Source organism: Artemia franciscana, chromosome 13 (genome assembly GCF_032884065.1).
Source record: "Artemia franciscana chromosome 13, ASM3288406v1, whole genome shotgun sequence".
NCBI lineage: Eukaryota > Metazoa > Arthropoda > Branchiopoda > Anostraca > Artemiidae > Artemia > Artemia franciscana.
Genome location: NC_088875.1, coordinates 43,468,100 through 43,493,950, shown reverse-complemented (window position 1 = coordinate 43,493,950; position 25,851 = coordinate 43,468,100). Strand labels below are relative to the sequence as shown.

Sequence of the window (25,851 nt, the reverse complement as noted above, 5' to 3'; positions counted from 1 at the left end):
GAAAAAAAGCTTGTAATTTTAAACGGCAAAATAACGTGTTAATTAGAAAAGAATCACATAATGTATTGTAATTTTTGACTCTTTAAATCGAAGTAGTATAGAAAAATATGAATTAGAAGCACTGTGATTTTTATTCTTTTAATCTTAGTCTGAATCGGAACTTCAGGAAAACACTCGAATATTTGACCTACCAAATAAAAAAAAGCTTGTAATTTAAAATGGCAAAATAACGTGTTAATTAGAAAAGAATCACATAATGTATTGTAATTTTTGACTCTTTAAATCGAAGTAGTATACAAAAATATGAATTAGAAGCACTGTGATTTTTATTCTTTTAATCTTAGTCTAAATTGGAACTTCAGGAAAACACTCGAATATTTGACCTACCAAATGAAAAAAAGCTTGTAATTTTAAACGGCAAAATAACGTGTTAATTAGAAATGAATTACATAATGTATTGTAATTTTTGACTCTTTAAATCGAAGTAGTATAAAAAAATATGAATTAGAAGCACTGTGATTTTTATTCTTTTAATCTTAGTCTGAATCGGAACTTCAGGAAAACACTCGAATATTTGACCTACCAAATGAAAAAAAGCTTGTAATTTTAAACGGCAAAATAACGTGTTAATTAGAGAAGAATCACATAATGTATTGTAATTTTTGACTCTTTAAATCGAAGTAGTATAAAAAAATATGAATTAGAAGCATTGTGATTTTTAGTCTTTTAATCTTAGTCTGAATCGGAACTTCAGGAAAACACTCGAATATTTGACCTACCAAATAAAAAAAAGCTTGTAATTTAAAACGGCAAAATAACGTGTTAATTAGAAAAGAATCACATAATGTATTGTAATTTTTGACTCTTTAAATCGAAGTAGTATAAAAAAATATGAATTAGAAGCACTGTGATTTTTATTCTTTTAATCTTAGTCTGAATCGGAACTTCAGGAAAACACTCGAATATTTGACCTACCAAATGAAAAAAAGCTTGTAATTTAAAACGGCAAAATAACGTGTTAATTAGAAAAGAATCTCATAATGTATTGTAATTTTTCACTGTTTAAATCGAAGTAGTATAAAAAAATATGAATTAGAAGCACTGTGATTTTTATTCTTTTAATCTTAGTCTGAATCGGAACTTCAGGAAAACACTCGAATATTTGACCTACCAAATAAAAAAAAAAGCTTGTAATTTAAAACGGCAAAATAACGTGTTAATTAGAAAAGAATCACATAATGTATTGTAATTTTTGACAGTTTAAATCGAAGTAGTATAAAAAAATATGAATTAGAAGCACTGTGATTTTTATTCTTTTAATCTTAGTCTGAATCGGAACTTCAGGAAAACACTCGAATATTTGACCTACCAAATGAAAATAGCTTGTAATTTTAAACGGCAAAATAACGTGTTAATTAGAAAAGAATCACATAATGTATTGTAATTTTTGACTGTTTAAATCGAAGTAGTTTAAAAAAATATGAATTAGAAGCACTGTGATTTTTATTCTTTTAATCTTAGTCTGAATCGGAACTTCAGGAAAATACTCGAATATTTGACCTACCAAATAAAAAAAGCTTGTAATTTAAAACGGCAAAATAAAGTGTTAATTAGAAAAGAATCACATAATGAATTGTAATTTTTGACTGTTTAAATCGAAGTAGTTTAAAAAATATGAATTAGAAGCACTGTGATTTTTATTCTTTTAATCTTAGTCTGAATCGGAACTTCAGGAAAACACTCGAATATTTGACCTACCAAATGAAAATAGCTTGTAATTTTAAACGGCAAAATAACGTGTTAATTAGAAAAGAATCACATAATGTATTGTAATTTTTGACTCTTTAAATCGAAGTAGTATAAAAAAAATATGAATTAGAAGCACTGTGATTTTTATTCTTTTAATCTTAGTCTGAATCGGAACTTCAGGAAAACACTCGAATATTTGACCTACCAAATAAAAAAAAGCTTGTAATTCAAAACGGCAAAATAACGTGTTAATTAGAAAAGAATCACATAATGAATTGTAATTTTTGACTGTTTAAATCGAAGTAGTTTAAAAAATATGAATTAGAAGCACTGTGATTTTTATTCTTTTAATCTTAGTTTGAATCGGAACTTCAGGATAACACTCGAATATTTGACCTACCAAATGAAAATAGCTTGTAATTTTAAACGGCAAAATAACGTGTTAATTAGAAAAGAATCACATAATGTATTGTAATTTTTGACTGTTTAAATCGAAGTAGTATAAAAAAATATGAATTAGAAGCACTGTGATTTTTATTTTTTACTTTTAGTCTGAATTGGAAACTATGGAAAACACTCGTATATTTAAGCTACCAAATGAAGAAAGCTGGAAATTTTAAACGGCAAAATATCGTGTTAATTATTAAAGAATCACATAATGAATTTATATATTTGAAACTTCAAATCGGAGCAATATAAAAAATATGAATTAGAAGCGCTGTGATTTTGATTTTTTTACTTTTAGTCTAAATTGGAAACTATGGAAAACAATCGTATATTTAAGCTACCAAATAAAAAACCTTTTAATTTTAACGGCAAGCAGAGTTATAATTAAAAAAGAATCACTGTGATTTATTTTTTACTTTTAGTCTGAATCGGAAGTTGAATTTTTAAAATTAATTGAGTTAATTATTATAGAATGACATGTTGCATTTTCATTTTTGACACTTCAAATAGAAGCAATATAAATAAATGAAATAAAAACACTGTGATTTTTATTTTTTTATTTTTAGTCTGAATTGGAAATCAAGGAAAATACTCGAATATTTAAGTTACCAAATGAAAAAAACTTGTAATTTTAAACGGCAAAATATAGTATTAATTATAAAAAAAAAACATACAAAGCATTTTCATTTTTGACACTTCAAATCGAAGCAACATAAAAAATAAGAATTAGAAGCACTGCGATTTTTATTTTTTACTCTTAGTCTGAATTGGAACTTCAGCAAAACACTCAAACATTTAAGATACCAAATGAAAAAAGCTTTTAATTTTAAACGGCAAAATATAGTATTAATTATAAAAGAATCACATAATGCATTTTTTTTGACACTTCAAATCGAAGTAGAAGCACTAGAAATATGAAGCACAGAAATATGAAGTAGAAGCACTGTAATTCTTATTTTTTACTTCTAGTTTCAATTGGAACCTTATGAAAACACTCGAATATTTAAGCTATCAAATGAAAAAAGCTTTTAATTTTAAACGGCAAAATATAGTATTAATTTTAAAAGAATCACATTATGAATTTTCATTTTTGACACTTCAAATCGAAGCAATATAAAAAATATGAAATATATGATCTCATATCTATAATTTTTTTTATAAATATAAATATGAAATATTAAAATATGATATATCTTGCCGTTTGAACATTAAGAAAACACTCGAATATTTAAGCTACCAAATGAAGAAAGCTTGTAATTTCAAACGGCAAAATATAGTATTAATTTTTTTTTTTAATATAATGCATTTTCATTTTTGACGCTTCAAATCGAAGCAACTTAAAAAATATGAATTAGAAGCACTGTGATTTTTATTTTTTCTCTTAAGTCTGAATCGGAACTTCAGCAAAACGCTCGAATATTTAAGCTACCAAATGAAAAAAGGCTTGTAATTTAAAACGGCAAAATAAAGTAATAATTATAAAAGAATCACATAATGCATTGTAATTTTTGACACCTCAAATCGAAGCAATATGAAAAATATGAATTAGAGGCTCTGTGATTTTTATAATTTACTTTTAGTCTGAATTGAAACTTCGGGAAAAATTTCAAATATTTAAGCTACCAAATAAAGAAACCTGGGAATTTTAATCGGTGAAATATTGCGTTAATTATAAAATAATCATATAATGCATTTTCATTTTTGACACTTCAAATCGAAGCAATATACAAATATGAATTAAAAGCACTGTGATTTTTATTTTTTGCTTTTAGTCTGAATCAGAACTTCAGGAAAACTCTCTAATATTTAAACTACCAAAGGGAAAAAGACGAAAACATTAAACGGAAAAATATAGCGTTATTTATGAAAGAACCACATAATTTATTTTAATTGAGACACTTTGAATTGAAGCAATGCGAAAATATGAATTAGAAGCAATAGGATTTATCTTTACTTTGAGTCTGAATTGGAACTTCAGGAAAACACCTGCAAATATGTTGCCTCAAAAGTTTTTTTCGAGTTTTCCGACTCATAACTTTTTGTATTTTTTCCAGTCTACGACTTAGAATCCTGCTTGATACCTCTTTCGGATTAGTTCGGTTTTTTGCCAATTTTGATTGTTTATTAACATCTAGAAAATGTTTATAAAGAACTGTGGTTAAGTTTGAGTTAGATTCGTGATCAAAACCTGCTTTTATCCGTAATTCACTCAATATATTACTATCTATAAAATCTATATTATTAATATATGTACTATCTATATTATCAATATCTATAATATCTATATTATTAATATTTATATTAATATCTTACAATCGTTTCTTTTCTGTTCAAGAGAGGTTCGGCATTTAGTAAAAATTGCACTTTAAACCTGTCTCGTTGTAATCCATTTCCAGCCTACATTATCTTTTTTATGTTACTATTATTTTTTCTGTATTTGTTTAAATTATTTTTACCATTTAAATTATATTATTTTTTATATCCTTATTTAATATTATTTGTTTTGTCGTTTCTTATTTGATATCATTGTTTATGCAACAGCATAAACAAACAAGTAAACGCACACCATTAAATCAAACATAAAAAAATGAAACTATAAAATAATGAATATTAAATGATAAAAAAAATTAACCGTATAAACAAAAAATAAAGACAGAAGGAGAAAGGAAGACTGTTTTCCTACATTAGTAATGAATATAGGTCAGAACTTGAACAAGCCCTATAGGGTTTGCCTATAGGGTTTCGGTACTTTAAATTCCCTACCCAGGCAAGTGGCGTAAACACCATAAATATCCTATGGTATCCTCATGCTAGGTATCACCCCCAAAATATAAGCGTATTAAAAACAAATCTAAAACAACGAAATAACTTCAGAACTAACATATCCTACCTTGGTTTTGGCCCTATGTATTTATGTTAACCGGCATGATCAACCTATCCAAACCAACCTAACCTATCCAATATATATATCAATACTGAAAAATTGTTTCAGTTTTACAAGATTATCAATTCATCTCTATGGATGCAAATGTAACCTAAATAATATTTATGGAAAGGAATACAAATTAAGACCTTCTAAGAAAACAGCATATGTAAAATCTGCCGTAAGGCTACTGTTAAAGATCAGGGACTCGCCATTCTCAGTAACAAGGACATTGGAATCAAACAAAAATTTCGCTAAGTATTGCAAGATAACTCTTTCGGTATTTACTTAAGAGTTCATTATAATCAAAACTAAATTTTTTAAATTACCAAAATAATTTACTTGCAGATAAACCTCTTAAAAGCAATTCTTGGGTTAAAATTTTACATCTATTTTTAAAATCAATATATTTACGACAAACCCTTTCATATCTAAGTAATTGAGAGTAAAATGCTGAATATGTGAAGTTTGAGTGTATATTACTTTCTGGGAACGGGAAATTAATCACTTCAAAATCAAAATTCCCCGTTTTAATATACATTTTATAACCTAATTTATTATTATCAGAAATATTAATATTCAAACCTAAGAAATGATTTTCAAGACCTCTGCCATGACTTGGTTCAAGAGTCAGCTCTGATAGATAAATGTTTTTAGAAATATCAATAAATTCCTTATAATTTAAAACCAATATCATCTAAATATCTTTTATTATTTGACAAAGCATGTTTTAAATTATTTCAATTATTCTTATCCATCATATATTTATATTCGTGTTGACTTAAAAACAAGTCAGCTATAAATGAGCTGACATCCCCCCCCCCCCCTATGGGAATATCTACAATTCGGTTTAACAAATTACCATTAAATATTTTATAAGTATTATATAAAACAAATTCTAATAAGTCAAAAATCATGTTTAAGCTGTAAAATCTCGAAAAAACTTTAGTGTTAAAGCAGTTTATCTGTCTAGCTTTTTCATTTGTATTTTAAGTGTATATTTTTTAGAACCTTTTACTAGATAAGAGGAACGATTTCTTAATAACCATTTTTAAACTTATTAATACTACATTTAGTGATAGATTAGCATACATTGTCGCAAAATCGAAAGACTCAATTCTTTGAGCTGAAACAATTGTTAAAGAGTCTCTCACCTGCAGTGAATTATTAACAATTAAGTATGAATTAAGATTCGAAAATTTTTCAATACCAGAACAGTAGGTTTTAAGTTTATTTATAATTTTCCTTAAAATTGAAGAGAGGTCAGTAGTAGAAATTTAAGTTTAACATCTAGCCGCTCCAGCAATAAACCTTGGTTTGGGGGATTTTTATGAAATTTTACAGTCCAATATAGGAAAGGGAACTTTTTATCATTGTCATTAATTCTAATATTAAGTTTTTTAGATAATATTTCCTCTGTTTTTTTCAATTAAATTTTGGTCCTCCAACTTCAGCTTTTCGTAAACACTGGTCGCACATAACTCCTTGTTAAGACATCACAATACAGCTTCTGACAAATTATGGCAAAATTGTTATTAGCTTTATCCACCGGTGCAATTACGGTTTCATTTAGTAGATTAGCAATTATATAATATAAGCAATTTAGCAATTATATAATATAATATATTAATTAGCATTATATAATAATAATTTAATGTTTTATTTTTAATTTAGCATATATTTTATGTCATATTCTACTATTAATTAAAATCTTCAACTTTGAAAACTCTTTTTATTTTATATTTTTATTTGTACCAATTATCAATAAATAAATCAAAATCAGTATCCAAGCTGCCAAGAATACTTAATGGTTGCAAATGATGGGAAAGACGGAATTTAGCCCCTTTATTCATTATATTTTGAAGATTTTCTTGTTTTATTATTGACAAGTCCCCTGTTATAACATGTTGGCAAGTGGGATTTACAAATGCTATTAGTTGCTTACAATTAAAACAGGTTTCCTATTTATATCACTGTCCAATCTTTAAGTATTAAATAATAATTAAAAATCATTTGCCCAATAGTTTTTGAAAATTTAAAAGTTAAAACTGGACTATCATTATATTTCCAATTACTAGGAAGGGCCTGCCTGCCGGTTTGACCTTCCGCTGATTTAAAATTTCTGGTAAATTAAATGCTTCAATCTGCTTACAAGTAAAATTAATAGGTAAATATAATCTGTTATCCTTGTTACCAGTCTTATAAGGCTTATTCTATTTATTTTTGTTTGTATTTGTTTGTATTATGCTTTATAACGTTTATTTATATTATCGTATAGAAATGTGAGGAAATAGTCTCTTGCGTTGAAATAACTGCTCAGACTGAAAAAAAAATTGAGGAGGCGTTACATAGACTTCACAAAGATATAACAAGTAAAAGATGAAATGATCTTACTATGCATCGTGGCAAGGCCACGCTTGGGGGGGGGATTAACTATACAGTTAGTGTTTAGATTTTTATTTAGTATTGTTAAACTTAAAGAATGGGATAATTATGAAACATATTGCTGAGATTTGAAAAGTCAGAATGTTTTCATTTTGGTTGGGTGAGTGAAGTGGAGCAAGATGATGTTCAACGCTATAAATCTTTGCTCCGTGTAAAAGAAAATCGAGGAGGGTCGCCCTCTTTTTTAGAGTAAACAGCACAACTTAAGAGCTGCGTATTGAAAAGAGTATTTTATTCTTCCTCTTTTTTAGCTTGAAAATAATCTCAACTTTGTTTTCGAACCAGCTTCCATTTCATCTTTCCGCCGTTTTGATATTTCCAGACCAGATTTTTTTGAATCTGTTATTTTTTTACCAGAGGCTAAAAAGAACCAGATTTCTCTTAAGCAGTATAGGAAACGACGTGGAAGCTTCGCTACAAAAGACTTGATTATTGAAAACAAAATTGATGGTAAATATTTTAGTTTTCTTTTGCATCCTTTTAACGTTTATCGCCTACGGCTTTTTTCACAAACTAATTGCCAAATAATTAATACTCTGAAATTGCCTGTCTAAACACAATATGTATATAAGGTACCACGGAAATCAAAACAAAAGTTTATTGCCCCCTGGACCAAATAACCAAACTATAAATATTCTGCTGCAGTCTGTCTAAAGACAATATGTATAGAAAGTACTAAGGCCATCAAAATAAAAGTTATATCTCTCTGGACCTGTATGAGGTTTATTCAGGCCTGAAAAATGCGATTTCATAATTTTTTTTTTTACGATTATAAACGTTTTAAGGCAATATCATATTTTTGCTGGTGTGGCTAATCTGAACCGTAAAAAGAATAAGCAAAAGTAATTAGTTAAATTTGATAACAGTTTTTGTCCTTGGAAATTCAACTTTAAAAATTTGCTGGTTTCCAAAGGCAGCTCTACTTGAGTGAGATTGGCCTTCTTAAACTGTTTGGCTTTATTTGTTTTTGGTTGATCTTTAGCTGATTGTTCATCCGTCTTCCTTTTTGTTTTTCATTTGACAACCACTACTTCCTTACTGAATAAATGCATATAGAGATCTTGTCTCTTAAAAATGGATTTTCAATTTTTCTAAACCTTTTATAATATAAAAGGTTTCGTAAGTTCCTAAATCCAATTTAAGTTTGCATATGGATCATACAAATTCCGGATGGGTGTTTTCCACTTTGAGCACAATTTTCCTTACATAGCTTATATTGCTTGCAAGGCTTTTCGTATATTCCAAAAGTAAGGTTTCCAGCTTCCAGTATACCCACGATCCATGAAAACTCGAATTAAAAAAGTCAAAAACTTCGTGACTCTTCAATTTTGTGGTTGGGGCTTTCTTTAAAAACTTGAATTAAAAATTATCTTAACATTCTCTTTTTTCGTGTCATTTATCTATATAGCTATCTTAGCATTAAGAAATGATTGCTGAGTTATGCCACTTTTCCAGTCACAAAGTAAGCAAAAAAAAGGTATCTCGTTAATTGCACTAAGGAAATAACACATGAAAGAGTTTGTAAATCTGTTCGCTTTGCAGTCGTTGAGCTTTAGTTTCTTCTGATTCTTGGTAAGTCTACTTTCCTGGTAGGTTCAGGACTTATCAGGTAAGTCTTCTTTGAAGAATACTGCTGGGAGAGTAGATCCATGCTTCTCAGCTGCTAATATCTCTTTTACGATTTTCATTATTGCACTATTTAATTTGATCAAACAAAATGACCAAGTTTAAGTTCGAAAGATCAGGGGAACTTTCAATATTACTGTGGTGGGTCTCAGCATAATTTTAAAATTGATGTTAAAATGAAATATTGTCTTAACATGCTAAAATAAGATAAAGCAATGACTCTGCCAGTGAGAGTAGAGAAACTTTATTCAAAGCAGGCAGTTTTTTTGACAATTCTTAGAAGTTTTATGTGGTATTTGGTCAAATTAACAAAATGAATTTATTAACTAATTAATTAATTGAAAATGAATTAATTAAATGAATTAATTAACTGATCTATGTGTCTTTCAAGGACACATTCTGCCTTCACCGCATTTCATACCCTTTATCCGTTTTATACCTTTTGTATGGTCTAATATATTTTGCAGCTATTATAACTGTGATTGTGTCAAATACATAAACATCATTTATTTGTCAAATTCTCCTATTGTTATTTATTTTAATTTTTTTGCTATTTTCTTGTTCTAAGTTTTTTTTCGAGCTTCCAAAGATCTTTATCTCCATGATAATGGCAGGCCTACGAGGTCAGGCTTACGTGATGGCTATAGTCTGTCAAATTAGATGAAGTATCAACCCCTATAAGTAGGTCAAAATACATTCTTTTTTTCATGCAACCACTTATCAACGGGGATATTAACGGTGATTCACGGTTATAATTACGATGAATATGGTTATGTACTGTGATTAACGGTTATTAACGGTGATATACTTTTGAAATTTTTACTTCTTCCTTGTAATTATCTTTTGACGATAATGAAAATACTATTTTATGAAATTATTATTTATTTCAGTATCATATTGTTATTTATTTTAGAAAATATTATATATTTGTACTATCAAATTATATATTTGTAAAATACTCATATATTATGTACTATCAAAATATTATCATTTAATTAATTTCTAAGCTATGAAAATGTATTATCCCAAATTAATTGAAATCACTCGCTGAAAAAGGCATAAGAATTGTGAGTCTGAATGTAGGTACGGAAGCTAGGGAGGGGTGGAGTGCTTGAGATTTTTCCATACAAAATATCATGGCTCTTACGATCTTTCCATTATTTTTCTTGTTTTTTTTTAGAGGGGGTTTTATGTTGATCTCTTTTTTTCTTTTACACTTTCTCTTTTAGTCGCCTTCCCTTGCCTTGCAATTTACCATGTACTTCTTTAGCTTAAACATCTGGTTTTTCTTTTCTTTGTTAGTTTTTGGTTTCTAGTATTTATTCTACCTGTTATTACTTATTGGTGTAATAACATTGGTAACAAACATTTGTTTGTTATTTGCATTATTTATATATTTTTTTTTAATTGTTTATATCACTTCACGAATAAAAAAAAAATCTCAGTGTGACTATCAAAGAAAAGAGGTTTTCTCTAAATCAAATAACATTAAAATAATAGTTCCATCATTTCTTCACTGAGTACTTTGAAATTTTAATTAACTTTTGAATTAAACTATTCTCATCTAGTGCTATCAATTTAGTCCGAAATTTTCATTTATTTATATTTATTATTGTCCTACTCTTTCTCTACCCTATAAGTACTATATTTTATACATCTATATTTTAATTTACTCTATTTTATGATAACCTATGTACGGTTTGCTTGACTTTATTTTGACATATTTATATGTTTTTTGTTTTACTGTACTATGTTTACTGTTGCATACATACATTATGCACTAAATTTACACTATTTACCCTTAATTCTTGTTAGTTATTTCAATTTATATTGCATTTCCATACCCTAGCAGAGATTTTGAATTCAAAATTGATCAGTCCCTTAACTACTATCCACAGAAACTAGATAGCAGGTTTAAAATGGAGTTTGGTGGAAAGAACATTCTCAATACTGTTCTGATTGCTAACATTAAGCAAGATATAAGGACTTTATATGATGCCAAAATTAAGGCAGTCATTGTTGGTAACCCTAGTAAAGGACAAAAGACGGCTCATTGTAACCAAAAATTTAAAGTCTTTAAAAAAAAGCTGAAAAGTGAGAAAAATTGGTATTTCTAGCTGATTCAAGAAGAGTATAATTGTCTAAATTAGTCTAAAAGTCTTAGTCTTAAAATGTTATTTTGAAAACAAATATAAAAGAACTTCAAAAAAGAGCCCGAACCCCTAGAAGAATGGTTTTTGGATCAAAACAAAAAATTCACTTTTGAAATTGCCATGACCAAAAACCTTGCACAAGAAATTTACAGTTCCTGGGCTTTATCAGAAAGGAAAACAACTTTTTTCCTTGGGTAGCACTGATTTTGCTTAAGAAAGAACTTAGTTATATATTACTCTACTCAAATCTTGGTGTGTACTATTTCATTCACCTGTTGTACAATAAGATCCGTTTACCAAAAATCACATTTTCTTCAAGTGATGAAAACAGCGAAAGTAGAAAAAGTTAAAAAAGAACCTTGTTTTTATCTTTTATGCTTGTCCTATATTAAGCATAAATAATAAAAGAAATAAAAGAAAAATTCACAAAAAATATTTGATAGTAATATGCTAGGTATTAATATCATGGTATTAATACTAGGTATAATTTTTTGTATTAATTTTGGTTATAATATGTAAAACTGAAAAAAGAAAAAATGTAAAAAACTAAAAACAACTAAAAAGAAAAAAAACTCAGAGAAATTACAGACCGGGACACAAGATATATAAATATATAACTTATATATATATATATATATATATATATATATATATATATATATATATATATATATATATATATATATATATATATATATAAATAAGTTATATATTTATATATCTTGTGTCCCGGTCTGTAATTTCTCTGAGTTTTTTTTTTTTTTAGTTGTTTTTAGTTTTTTACATTTTTCTTTTTTCAGTTTTCTTTCTCTTCTTTATTTTTCAGCGTCACTATGAAGTACATATCGCCGAACCTTTGTTTTTTTTAACTTAAATCTGGTAGGCATTGATGACCTTATTCAAGTCAAAATCCCAAACCTAATCATCATCGCTATCATTTTCAGTTTTGATATGTTTTGACTCTCGCTTTCCAGGTGGATTTTCATCTAACTGCGCGGTTTTGCGTTCTTTAGCCGCAAGCCTGTTTTCTTGCTGTTCTTGTGATTCCTCGGCACACTTTCTTTTCTTACTTTCTCTATCAGCCACAAGCTTGTTTTTTTGCTGTACTTGTGATTCTTCGGCACGCTTTCTTTTCTTACTTTCTCTATCAGCAGCAAGTTTTTTGGCATAGACTCTTTGAGCAGCTTCCTCGGTTGTTGCCATTGTAGGTTCTTCAGTCATTTTACAATTAAACATTTTTCCGTGAACGAATGTCTTAAATACCTTTAATGACGTCATCATCATAACAAACATGACGACAACTCACTTCATGACGTGAGTCAACACACAAACATGACGTCACCCGACAGAACTAGACACACACACACAGACAACACACAAACAAAGGAAGATGATGACATATGATACACGGTGCCAGATTCAAGGTAGTTGTCTTTTTTACGAAAAAAGTTGACCCATTGGATAATGGACCCTCAAAAACAAAGCTTTATAAGTAGGCTTACTGCAGGTCAAAAACTTAATATTTACTTGGCTTTTGGGGACTGCGATAGTAATACACAGCATCATTCTTGCAACCATATACTGAGAGTGAGGATGCTTTTGCAATACTGAGGCTTTGATTTTTTAGTTACAACCTCTGAAACGAGGTATTATCGTCACTGAAAAGCCAACCTCAAGACACTTACCATTGCCTTCATTGTAAGGGACTTTACCTGTTAAAAAAAACTATGTGTAGCTTCCTTCGTATAGTAAAGGAGCTATCCATGAATGGTGCTATTTTCAATCTATACTGAGAATGAGGCTAAAAGGATGACTTCAGTTTTGCTAACATTGTTACTTTTTGGCCACCAACCCTAAAACAAAGCTTTACCAGTATTGTATTGCTAACTTCAAGACACTCATCAGTGCCTTTGTTTTGAAGTGACTTCCTCCAAAATTCATCTGTCTGCATTGTACTGTTTAAATAATTGGGTTTGTTATGCATGGCATTCTCATAGACAATACATTTGGAATAAGACGAGGAACATGGTACCCGCCTTGTTGATACTGCTACCATCTTGAACCACAATCTCTACACCAGTTTTATTCGCAATGCAACGCCAATCTTCCCTTCATTGCGAGGGACTATTCCCTTACAAAATAAGTTAAAGTTGATATTCCTATGAATAGGGAAGGAGCTGATCTTGTTTGGAATTATTTATTTGTTCATCTGATGAGAATAAGGTGAGGAAGATAGTGTAAGCCTTAATTACGCTTTTACAACTGAGTTGCCACTTCTAATATAGCTTCTAGGGAGGTTTGTCTGACACTTACGCCAAATGACGTCAAGACAAATACCATCCCTTCATTTTGAGGGAATTCTCCCAATCTGAAATGAAATCGAGGGAACTTCCCCGATATTCCTGTGCATATACAGGGTTGACTACTTTTGGCAAAGTTTTCTCATGCTTCCGTTTGGATTTTACTGCATTTGATTACATACTAACTAATGCAAATTAAAACAAAATTTTGATTCAAAATATTACACATTTGTTAGTAGCGTTTCTGATTTTTGTTATAAGCCTGGACTTTTTTTTTTCAGTTGAATATCCTGGTCGTCGAATTAAAATCTATGACAATGTACAACAAGTCAGCGAACATATCTATAAATCAGTTTCGTCGTTAGAATTAAAGCCCGGACCTAAATACGATTTAATATCCTTGTTCACCTATGACCATAGAAGAGATCATCTGAAATTTGAAATTGATGCTTATGTTCAGCCGAATTATGCCTCTAAAACTTACAAGTAAGTGCTTGCATGTGATTTCTATAATCGAATTCTTCGCAAAAAGGGGGAGGATGAGAAATTTTATTTTAGAACAGCCTTATTTCCAATTTGTCCAACGTTGGATAATACATTGCCAAAGATCATCTTTTTCGGCCATCCATATGGCCGGAATGTAACCTTTCAGGCCAAATGTAAAGCAGGTTGTCCCCAAATGAGGTGAGAAGTCATAAGAAAGGACTTAAAGGAAATTGGAACTTCTTGGGAAGGGCGTAAAGAAGGATGCTTTGAATAAATTGGGATGGAGGAGGAGCGTGTACAGCTGTGTCAGTTTCAGGTGGTTTTGTGCTTCAGTTTTCAGCCGTGGCATCAAACAACCCATGGTAATGAGGCGTAGGATATCTTTGTTAAGGTTATTATTATCGAATGCATTAAAATTATGTATTAATTATGAATTAGAATTATTATGAGTAATTAAAATAGACACAAATTGAAATAAAAGCTTTTGTCAAGTATTTTTAAAGAAAGTAGTTTTAAGGCTTGAAAGAGCCGATATAACCCTAAATTTGGGAGTCTGCCCACCGACCGTTCATGTAGCACCCACCTCTGCTTAACAGTAATATTTATACTTGTACTTTACTGAAAATTTATTAAAAAAACAGCAAATATATCTGGTTAGTAATTAATAGTATTTTATTTATCTTTTACCTCTCAAACATTTGTAGTAAAATATACGGAAATTAATATACGTAATCTTAATTATATACGTTATTCATATTATGTAAATTAATTATACGTAATTAACAGACAAAAATATATGTAATTAAGTACATTGAATTTCCAAATATTTTTTCAAGAAGTGCTAACGGGGCACTGTGGCATAGTCCATATCTATTTAGTGGGTTAGTCTAAATGCTATGCATTTCTCTACGTGGTTATTTGTATAAATTCATCTTGACAGCACTAAAGTAAAATGCTGCTTTTCACTAAAATGCATTTTTTGGAATTGGTTTCATATTAGCGTTTCTGGGTTATCATTTTTTGTTAACCATGAAAATACTGGTGAATTCGAATGAAAACTTTAGCATTGGAATCAGAAATGTTCCAAAACTTGAGGGTTGGGAAACCTCTTAACTAGAGGTCGAACCTTCTCTTTTTGAAATCCTGAGAAAATTATGTGTTAGCCCATGTATGACTAATGCCTTTTTTTTCAGTCAAAGGTCAAGCTTTGATTTCAAGTTCATCAACACATAATTGCAAAAGAAAGACATGTTCTTGTCATCGATTACGTGTTGAATAGCTATTGTAGAAATCACTTCTTTTGCTTTTTCTCGTGTCACTCTGCTCATTCTGGCCGTTGGTCTTCGCCATTGGCAGCCTTGAGCATTTGGACCTCTCAAATATAACCTGACATCACCTTCCTCTGCTTGCTTTGCTCCCTACGGCCAGCAGCTGTGGCCACTTTCCCTGGCACACATAACATTACATTACGGAATTCTTGGGGTTTTCCAATTTTTTGTTTTGTTTAATTTATTTGAAAACCATCTACACATAAAAAGGACGGAGCATAAATGAAGAAATGACAAAAAATTAACATTTTCATTAACCGAGCAGCCAATACCCTAGTATGAGACAAAAAGAGAAGAAAACAAATCATAATAAAGAGCAAAGGATGTAAAAGGTGGTTTGCTCTTAAAAGGTTCCAACTAAGGAAAATCAAAGACTTCTTCTTTTGTGTATTAATTTAAAAAACTTTCCACAAAATAAGTCTTCCAGAAAAAAGTCTTTCACTTTCACTGAAAACAAACAGAAATTACAATAAATAATCGATTCAAACTCAAAACGAACAACAATTAACATTAACAGGGCTAATAAGCCATATGCCTTCTTAAGACCAGAACATAATTTGTGTTTTACTGAAGAAAGAAAAACAAACCTATGAATGTGAATCGTCAATTTAATATATACCAAAGTCAAATAATCTTCAAAGCGTAAAAATATCACAAATCACCATGAATAAATAAAATAAACTTAAAACTAACATAAACTGCAATAAATAACTGACTCAAAGTCAAAACAGGCAGAAATCGACATTGGTAGGGCTGGCAACTCCATTCCTCCTTAAAACCAAAACATAATTTGCAATTTATTAAACAAACAACAACAAACGGACATGGATTGTGATTTTAATATGCATTTACTAAAATATTTATTCCTTAAAGTTGTAATAATTTTGATTTACTAAAGTTAAATTGTGAAAAAATTTAAATGGTATTTGGTTTTCATCGCTTTTTACTTAAGCAGCGCTATTGCACTGCCTATAATTTTTCGGAAGAGACTCCCAAGACGGGATAAAGAGCGTGGTCAATCATGTTTCATCAAATCATGTTCGATCGCATTAAAAATTAAAATCAAGTTTAATTGAGAATCACAAACTTTTCAGTAACAATGTTCTTTGGTAGTCAACACTCGGAACATATTATTTATTTTAATGTCATAGAACCTTTTCCTGTTGAACGATTTTGCTTTTGTTTTAGTCTGTCTTGTGTTAGTGTTAGTAATATGCAAAACTTTTTTTTTAGATAGTTACACGTTTATTTACAACAAAAATTAAACCATATAAACAAACAGCATAAATGCCTAATGGCACACTTAAGCGCGTGGTATATCACCAAAAAAAAACGCAAACAAAACAAAATAATAAACCGTCATTACTTCAGCTTAAACTAATGTGCACTTCTTAAGGAAATCAAACTTCAACACTCACAACGGAAAATATTACGGAAGACCAGCAACATGATTCCTTAATAACTTCAGAAATTGGTTTCTATCACTACAATTTCCCACAGCTATTGGGAGTAAATTCCAAATTTTCGGACCAGTGTGACGCAAACTAAATGCCGCTTACACCGTTAGCCTAATTTCAAAAGAGAAATCAGAACTATGAGATGTTGGGTAATTGTGGAATTGAGAATTTGTCGGGAATAATCTATGGAAATTTAGTGAAAATTGTCCAAAAACATAATTGTGGCAAATATTAGAAATGGCAATAAACTGATGTTCATTAATAGGGAAGAAAAATGGCGTAAACGAGAAAGAATGCCAATATTTTGCAAGATTGTTTTCACATGTTCGTGGAAAGACAGATTTTCATCCAAAATAATTCCAAGATATTTAAATTGATCAACACGTTTTATGAACCTATCATTTAGATAGAGAGAAACCTGTTCTGTTTTCTGAGAACCAGATCGAGAAAACAGCATATATTTACATTTCTTCTCATTTAACGAAAGGAAATTTTTGGCGTACCAATCCCCTGCAGATAAAAGTGTGTTATTAAGATTACGAAAAAGTATGGATAAATCAGCATGGGATGCAAAAATAACAACATCATCTGCAAAACATTACAATTTTACAAAACGGTAATATCTCGGGCAAATCATTTATCAAACAGTTCGTGGTAACGAACTGTAGTAAGGAGCGACCCGGCTCAATATTAACAGAAACTCTAAAAAACGGAATTTTTATAACAATAGTTACATCAAAAGAATCTCATTTTGATGTTGAATTTAAATATATAAGTTTCGTTAAGTTCAAACTTACCCATAAAAAATTACGGGCCTGAGAAAATTTGCCTTATTTTAGAAAATAGGGGGAAACACCCCTTAAAAGTCATTGCATCTTAACGAAAATCACACCGTCAGATTCATTGTATCAGGAAACCCTACAGTAGAAGTTTCAAGCATCTATCTACAAAAATGTGGAATTTTGCATTTTTTGCCACAAGACAGATCATGGATGCGTGTTTATTATTATTTTTTTTTCCAGGGGTCATCGTATCAACCAAATGGTCCTAGAATGTTGTGTGAGGGAATGACGGAAATGAAAAGTTTTAGTGCCCATCTTAAGTGACCAAAAAATTGGAGGGCACCTAGGCCCCCTCCCACGCTCATTTTTTTCCAAAAGTCACCGTATCAAAATTCTGAGATAGCCATTTTATTCAACATAGTCGAAAAACCTATTAACTATGTCTTTGGGGATGACTTACTCCTCCGCAGTCCCCGTGGGAGGGGCTGTAAATTACTAACTTTGACCAGTGTTTACACGTAGTAATGGTTATTGGGAAGTGTACAGACGCTTTCAGGGGGATTTTTTTTGGTTGGGGGAGGGAAGAAGGGGAGGGGTTTATGTGGGGGGATCTTTCCATGGAGAAATTTGTCATGCGGGAAGATAATTTCCAGGAAGGGGTCGCAGGATTTCTTAGCATTTTTATGGCACTTAATATTAACCAAGTGACATAAAGCAATCGCAAATTCTGTCGGTCTGTCGGTCTGTCTGTCTGTCGGTCCCAGTTTTGCTACTTTAGGCACTTCCAGGTAAGCTAGGACGATAAAATTTGGCAGGCGTATCAGGGACCAGACCAGATTAAAATAGAAATAGTTGTTTTCCCGATTTGACCATCTGGTGGGAGTGGCCACTAATTCGAAAAAAATAGAAAAATAGAAGTATTTTTAACTGACGAACGGTTGATCAGATCATAATGAAATTTGGTGTTCGGAAGGATATCGTTTCTCAGAGCTTTTATTTTAAGTCCCGACCGGATCTGGTGGCATTGGGGAGGGGCGTTGGGAGGGGGAAACCTAAAATCTTCGAAAACATTTAGATTGGAGGGATCGGGATTTAACTTGGTGGGAAAAATAAGCACAAGTCATAGATATATGACTGACATAACCGGAACGGATCTGCTTTATTTTTGGGGTAGTTGAGGGGGGAGTAATTAAAAAAAAATAGAAAAAATGAGGTATTTTTAATTTACGAACGGGTTATCGGATCTCAATGAAATTTGATATTTAGAAGTATTTCGTGTCTCAAAACTCTTGTTTCAAATCCCAAACGAATCTGGTGACATTGGGGGGGAAGTTGGGAGGGGGAAACCTAAAATCTTGGAAAACACTTAGAGTGGAGGGATCGGAATGAAAATTGGTGGGAAAAAGCACAAGTCCTAGATACATGATTGACATAACTGGAACAGATCCGCTCACTTTGGGGTAGTTGGGGGGGGGGGGGTAATTCTGAAAAATTAGAAAAAATGAGGTATTTTTAACTTTCGAACGGGTGATCGGATCTCAATGAAATTTAATATTTAGAAGGGTGGCATGTCTCAAAGCTCTTGTTTTAAATCCCGACCAGATCTGGTGACATTGGGGGAGTTTGGGGCGGGGGAACCTAAAATCATGGAAAACGCTTAGAATGGATGGATCGGGATAAAACTTGGTGGAAAAAATAAGCAGAAGTCTTAGATGCGTGATTTACATAATTGGAACAGATCTGTTCTATTGGGGGGGGGGTTAATTCTGAAAAATTAGAAAAAATTTCGTATTTTTAACTTACGAAGGAGTGATCGGATCTTCATGAAACTTCATATTAACAAGGACTTCGTAACTCAGATCTCTTATTTTATATCTCATCCGGATCCAGCTTCATTGGGGGGGGGGCGGCCGAAAATCTTAGGAAATACTTAAAGCGGAGAGATCAGGATGAAACTGGATGGTAAGAATAAAAACCTGTCTAAGATACGTGACTGATATAACCGGACCGGATCTGCTCTCTTTGGTGGAGTTCGGGGGGGGGGGGGTAATTTTGAAAATTGAGGTATTTGTAACTTACGAAAGGGTGACCAGATCTTAATAAAATTTGATATTTAGATGGATCTTGTGGTTTAAAGCTCTAATTTTAAATTCTGACCAGATCCTGGGACATTGGGGGGAGTACAGTAAATTTTTTTACCGTTTTAAAAAGTAGAGTTTAGAGAAAGAGTCAAACTTTAGCGTAAAGAGCTGGGCACTGAGGAGGAAACAGCCCCTTTTATATACGGAGCAATTACTGTTCGTTTTAAGTTTTAATATTGCTCCTTACTTTCAGTTAAAAAACTTGTTTTTTTATTTAATAAATAGAAGGAATAAGGTTGGTCCAAAGACAGGCCCCTGCGACCCCACAACTTGTTAAAAAACTTTTTTTTTTAATTAATTGTCTCAGAACATTCAAGTTTTCTAACCGTAAGATAAATAAAAAAAATTGGCTTCGTAAATATTATATTTTATAAAAATAACAGCTATAGAATAAAAGAAAAGAATTGTAATAATGAGCTAGGATTGTTCTTTGCCAATAAACACTTATAATTATCTAATGTGTTCTGCATTTTAACTATACAGCTCTTTGGTGCCCTTTATGATTTCTTTTTATTCGCTATTTTTTTTTGGTTTTGCTCTTGTTGTCAAGACCTAATTTGCTAGTTAGTCATATCATCAGTGGCACTTCTGACCCTCTTTTCCCTGGGGTAAAATCTTAATTAGTACCCTCCCCCAGTCTCCCATGCAATTTTCAGGTCAAAATTAAACAAAATTTTAATTTTTAACAAAATTATTTTCAATTCATTAAATAATTAATAACTTATTATTGGATTATTATTAATAATTTTAATTTGATTTTTTAATTATTATCATTTAATTATTTTTTATGTGCTTTTATTTTATGAATTGATCAATAGTATATTATTTATTTTCATTTATTAACTGCGCCCTCTACTTTATTTTAATAGCAATAAAATTTTAAAATTACAAAATGATTATAACCGTTAGATTAATTATATGAAATTTTGTACCCCTAAAATTTCGTTTCACTCTCCTAAAACTACTTTTGCATAACATTGCTGAGTTCGACTAATTTTTGATATAGTCAGTGTACTAAAAAGACTTTTGTTGTTATATTTTAACCTTAAAATAGCAAATTTATGCAAATATTTTTTGAATTTTCCTTTTTTGCAGGTTGAACACCTACTTTCAATTGACGGATAAATACACTTTCATTATTAAAAGCAAATTCGAAGGAGACGGTGAGGTCAAATTCCTGTTGGATGGTCACTTTAATCCAACAGCTGAGGAGCTCCAACTAGCCTTTAAAACAAACATATTTGGTAATATATATTTCTTTTCTTGTGTTTAATGCATAAGATGTCTCGAAAGTCACTATACACTGTGACGAACACTGTTCTCATGAGCCGTCCTAGCTAAGTGGTTGGCGATCTGGGAATTCTTTGTCCGAGGGTCACTGGTTCGATTCCTGGCTTGGTCAGTCATTTAATTTGGGACGGTGTCAGTGACGGGACTCTTTAAGCTCAGCCAGAGTCCACCCAACTCTAAATGGGTACCTTGAAAAATCTGAGGAATGTATGCAAGAGGGGTGTACGAAATTACAGAATGGCTGTCCCTTAATCTATCAACACATACTAGCTAAAAGTCTTTCAAGCGGAGATAAGTACCGCTTAATTGGATTTAAATGTCTAGTGCCGTCATACTTACTTACTTACTGGTGACGAACTGATAATAATTTTTTCCTTTTCTTGGATGCTTTCCTTTCTTATGCTTTCTTTTCTAGTAATCAAGCAATATGTACGAGAAATAAGATAAGTTTTTTTTGTTTGTTTTTTTTTTATGGGAGGAGGGGAAAAAACTTCCCGTGGACTTAGCCTAATGGTAAACCGTTAAGACCGTCAGTCCGCCCTTTGCGAACGAGGACTTGTCCACTAGGCATAATTGTGTATCTCTTAGTGTTTTTTTTTAGATGGTTTCGCATTAGCAAACCAAGTATTTAAGTACATATGTACATAATATATTTACAGAGCCAACCAAGAGTTTTTGTCAACTAAAGTAAGTACCTACAAAACGAAATCTAAACGACGATTTTTCTTCGTTGCAAAAAATGACGTTTATGAATTTTTGGTGGCAGACAGCAATGTCTCAAAGGAAGGCTAGCAGTGTTAAACCACTCATCCTATCTTGTCCTGTTGAATTTCTTAGCCCAGTTTTTAACTTTCTAAGTGTAGAAAAGCTTATTTTCAGATTAGGAGTAATGATAAGCAATAATGCAAGAACAGTTAATAGCAGAGAAATATTTAGAAAAAAAGTGGAGTTGCATTCGTGAGGAGAAGATAACGCACAAGAATGTCTTTCTGTGATAAGAAATTTTTACATTTGCTGTTCCAAAACTCAACCTCCTACTTCAAGAAATAGGCTCGGGAAGAATATCGCTTGATGACTCAAGCAGACTCCAGGTTCACGGTTTAAGGATCAACTGATACAATCTTTGAAGCGACAAGGATGCTGAGATAAGACACCTGAGTTTGGTAGAGTTCAAAGTGTTGTTTTAGCTCCAATATGAAGTGGTCCAGAAAAGAAATAAACAGTGAGGTTCTATAAATTATATTATATAAATTATATTCTAAAATTATATTATATTATATTATATTATATATTATATTGAGTGAGAAGATCACATTGTCAAGATGAGATTTCCCTCCACCACTTGTTCTTGGGTGAGTTATCTCAAGTCCTGAAGTAGTTGCAAAATACCGCTTTTTGTCGAAGTAAGAAGGGAAGATTGCGACAGAATCTTATTACATCGCCCATTCTCTAGAAAGAACAGTTTTTACGTGTCTTCTAATGGTAGCCATGATGCAATCACCCGACTGAAGAGTCTTGCACAAAGGCAGTGTCAAGCAGAATAGTTCCTTTGCGACATGGAGACACATAATGAACTTTGATTAGTTCATGAATTTTGGCATTTGCCACGCTTTTGCAGACGTTTTTCCATTTCTGGTCTTCTCAAGAGCTATAAAAAACCACAGAATTGGCTGGTAGAGATGAGAAAAACGTATAACTGAATTATGGCACTTGATCCATCTCGTTAGCTGAGTCCAGTCAGGTTCTGTTTTCTCAAATCTGGAAAGAGTTCATTGATCTTTATTTTCAGATTTTCTGCTTTGAGAGGCAAAGAACTTTAGAAATCACACAATAAGGTTCCAAAGAAATGATTAGAAGCTGGAATATAACTAACAGATCAAATGACAAGGTTGAGACTATGTGTGCTACAGTGGACGTAGAGTGCCTTGAATATCGATGTCGTTTAACAGCCTGAACGCCCTTTAGATATCCGCTTATTGTTGCCACGCTATCATACCCCTGGCCAACTATCTTGTTTAGGTCAATCCTAAGGCTTTTGCAATTATTCAGAATTGCCAAAGTGAGACCTTGTCAAGATAGATAATTGTGCTTACTTGTACTTGTTGCGGGACCAGACACGGACACCTCACCCGGCAACTAGAAGACTACGCATGGTTGAATCCCATCAGTCACAATCTTCTGCTAGCTTTTCAGTAAACTAGAGCCAGCAGCTCTCTCGCTTTCTGCCAAGCCTATGAAATCGGCCAATGGAGTCAAGGTCGTTTTTGACAGTTTCCCACCGATTCTTCAATTGTCTGTCAAGTCACCTACGCCAATTTAGCAATAGGGCAGCTTGAAGCACTTGCCATATGATACGGTCATTGGGTCTTCTAAGGACATGGCCAGGCAAACGCAATCTTTTATCTTTGACACTGCTGGCTACGAGCTCGATGTTATGCAGCGTTTGCGCAATTCAAGATTTAAGATTATGTTGGAGTATCAATTCCTCAGGTTTTTTTGTAGATAATAGTCATCAAAGACTCTCAAATCATGGAGGTGTGGCGCTTTCAGTGGAAAAGTTTCGACTGCATAGAAAAGAACAAATCGGACAGCCGCTACATAGACAGAAATGTTTGTCTTCACGCTTATCTCCCACCGTTTCCACAAATGATGGCGAATTCGTGAGAAAATGGCTTTCGCTTTGTTGATTCTGTTCTATACGTCAAGGTCACAGCTTCCACCAGGGTCTATTATTGAGCCAAGATAGGTAGAGCTATCGACTTTTCTCAATTCTTATCCGTAAAGAACAAGTTGATAATCAGACTGTATATTTAGGTCCATGACTTCAGTTTTGGCCGTGTTGATTTTCATACCCAGTAGCGGAGAGAAATGTGCTATTTCATTTAACATTGCTTGGGTAGCTGCTAGCTCAGCAGTAAGAGCGTTGATATCATTCGCGGTGTCCAGGTCAAACACTTTACTGCCCAATCCGATAAAAACACCATCAAAACTTGAGAGTGCTCCTTCTAGAATCCAGTCTATCTTGTAGTTAAAAAAAACATGGGACAATATTAATCCCTGTTTTACACCGCTTTTCAAATTGAAGGGCTCAGTTTCTTCACCCAGGACTGTTACAGTCGATTTGCAATGCTCGTACTAGTACTTCAGTAGCTTCATGAATTCAACCAGTGTCGAAAACAGCCACAAAACTAAGGAACATGTTAATTATGGGGAGGTTACAGCGTTCGCACTGTTGGAGAATAAGGCAAAGAGTAAAGATCTGGTCTTGCATTCTCTCCCTCTTAGAAATCTGTACTAGTTTTTCTGTGTTGACTCAGCCCTTGCTTCCTCAAGAAGGCTGTATAGAAATGAAACCTTCTCTTTTCATTTTTTCTAGCTAACTTTTTCCATCTCTAAGGCAACCTCATCCCAAAATTGTTGGTGGTCTTGACGTAAGCTCCTTTTAACCTGTTTATGTTATGACTTTTTTTACAGCGATTGATGTGTTAAATGCCTGTCGCCTGGCCTCAATTAGATCTACAGTTTTCTCAGAGACAAAATTTTTCTCGTCCTTACATGAGCATAGCTGATAACTTCAGAGGCCACCTTTTCAGTGGTGTTCTGGAATTGTTTCCATCGGGTGGTAGGGTCATCATCACCGTCTGTAAGGCTTGTAAACTGGTTCTCCAACTTCAAGAAATAACGTTTTTTCACTGTGGAGATATCAGTTTCTTCACGTTTAACTTCTATTTTGGGGCTTGTTTCTTGCTATCGCTCATCTTCTGGATTATTTTTGCACCTACAAGTGAATGATCGCTTCCAAATTTTGACCTTGTTCACGCCCCTCTGTAAGCTCATGAATTGATGACTGAGGAGTTCCAACACTGACGGATCAGTATATGGTCAATTTTATCGGCTCTTGAGCCATTGTTTGAGCACCAAGTTTTCCTATGAGAGGATTTGTGTTGGAAAATGGTGCTGGTGATGGTAAGGATATGATATCTTGCTAACTGGAGTAGTCTACCCCCATGGGAGCACCGCTGGTCATATGTGAATGGACCAACAATATCGCGAACATTGGAGTCTCTTGGGCCAAAACGGGTCTTTCAATCACCCTCTAAAATTAGGATGTCTTGTTTGGGGCATTTCTGCATTGTAATATCGAGATCAGTGTAGAAGGAGTCCTTATCAGCATCCGTTGCCACTCTAGTTGGTCCTTCGACAGCAATGATAGAGATGTTGGATAATCTTCCTTTAAGTCGTAGTTTGGCTGTTCTTGGGCTCACTGGACCCCATGCAAGAAGAGCTTTTTGCGCAACGCGGCCTATCATAAGGTTGACTCCATGGTCACTGGATCTATCATGCGCACCAGAGTTGAGGAATAAGCACAAGTTGTCAGATTCACGGACAGGTATGGTTTCATCAGACACTCTGTTTGGTCTTGTCTCCTATAGACAAAGTAGGTCTGCTTGGTAACGAATCTTTTCCATAGCCTTCACTAGCTTTGTTGATTCTCGCTTCGCCGACTTCACATTCCAGCTATAAACTCGGACTTCATCCTTATGTAGATTCATTTCACAGGGAATAGCTTGCACACTTGCCGATCTCGATGCTACTCCAAGGAGTGGGATTGCGTCGCTTGAAACTGGGGACGCCGTAGCAGGCACACCATTTCTGGGAGTGCTCATTACATGTTTCATGGGAATTTATTTAACCGACGTGACTGGGATAAAACCAAGAAACTC

At 32.4% G+C, this 25,851-nt stretch overlaps 1 protein-coding gene across 1 annotated transcript in view; it reads left to right on the top strand.

The window, feature by feature from the left end:
* The window catches only part of LOC136034969 (apolipophorins-like), a 145,623-nt gene that overhangs the window by 115,729 nt on the left and 4,043 nt on the right, over positions 1-25,851 (top strand). The window contains exons 14-16 of the mRNA XM_065716528.1: positions 7,816-8,014; positions 13,925-14,129; positions 20,933-21,081. Coding sequence (XP_065572600.1) covers positions 7,816-8,014; positions 13,925-14,129; positions 20,933-21,081 — 553 coding nt within the window. The remainder of the gene's footprint in view (positions 1-7,815; positions 8,015-13,924; positions 14,130-20,932; positions 21,082-25,851) is intronic.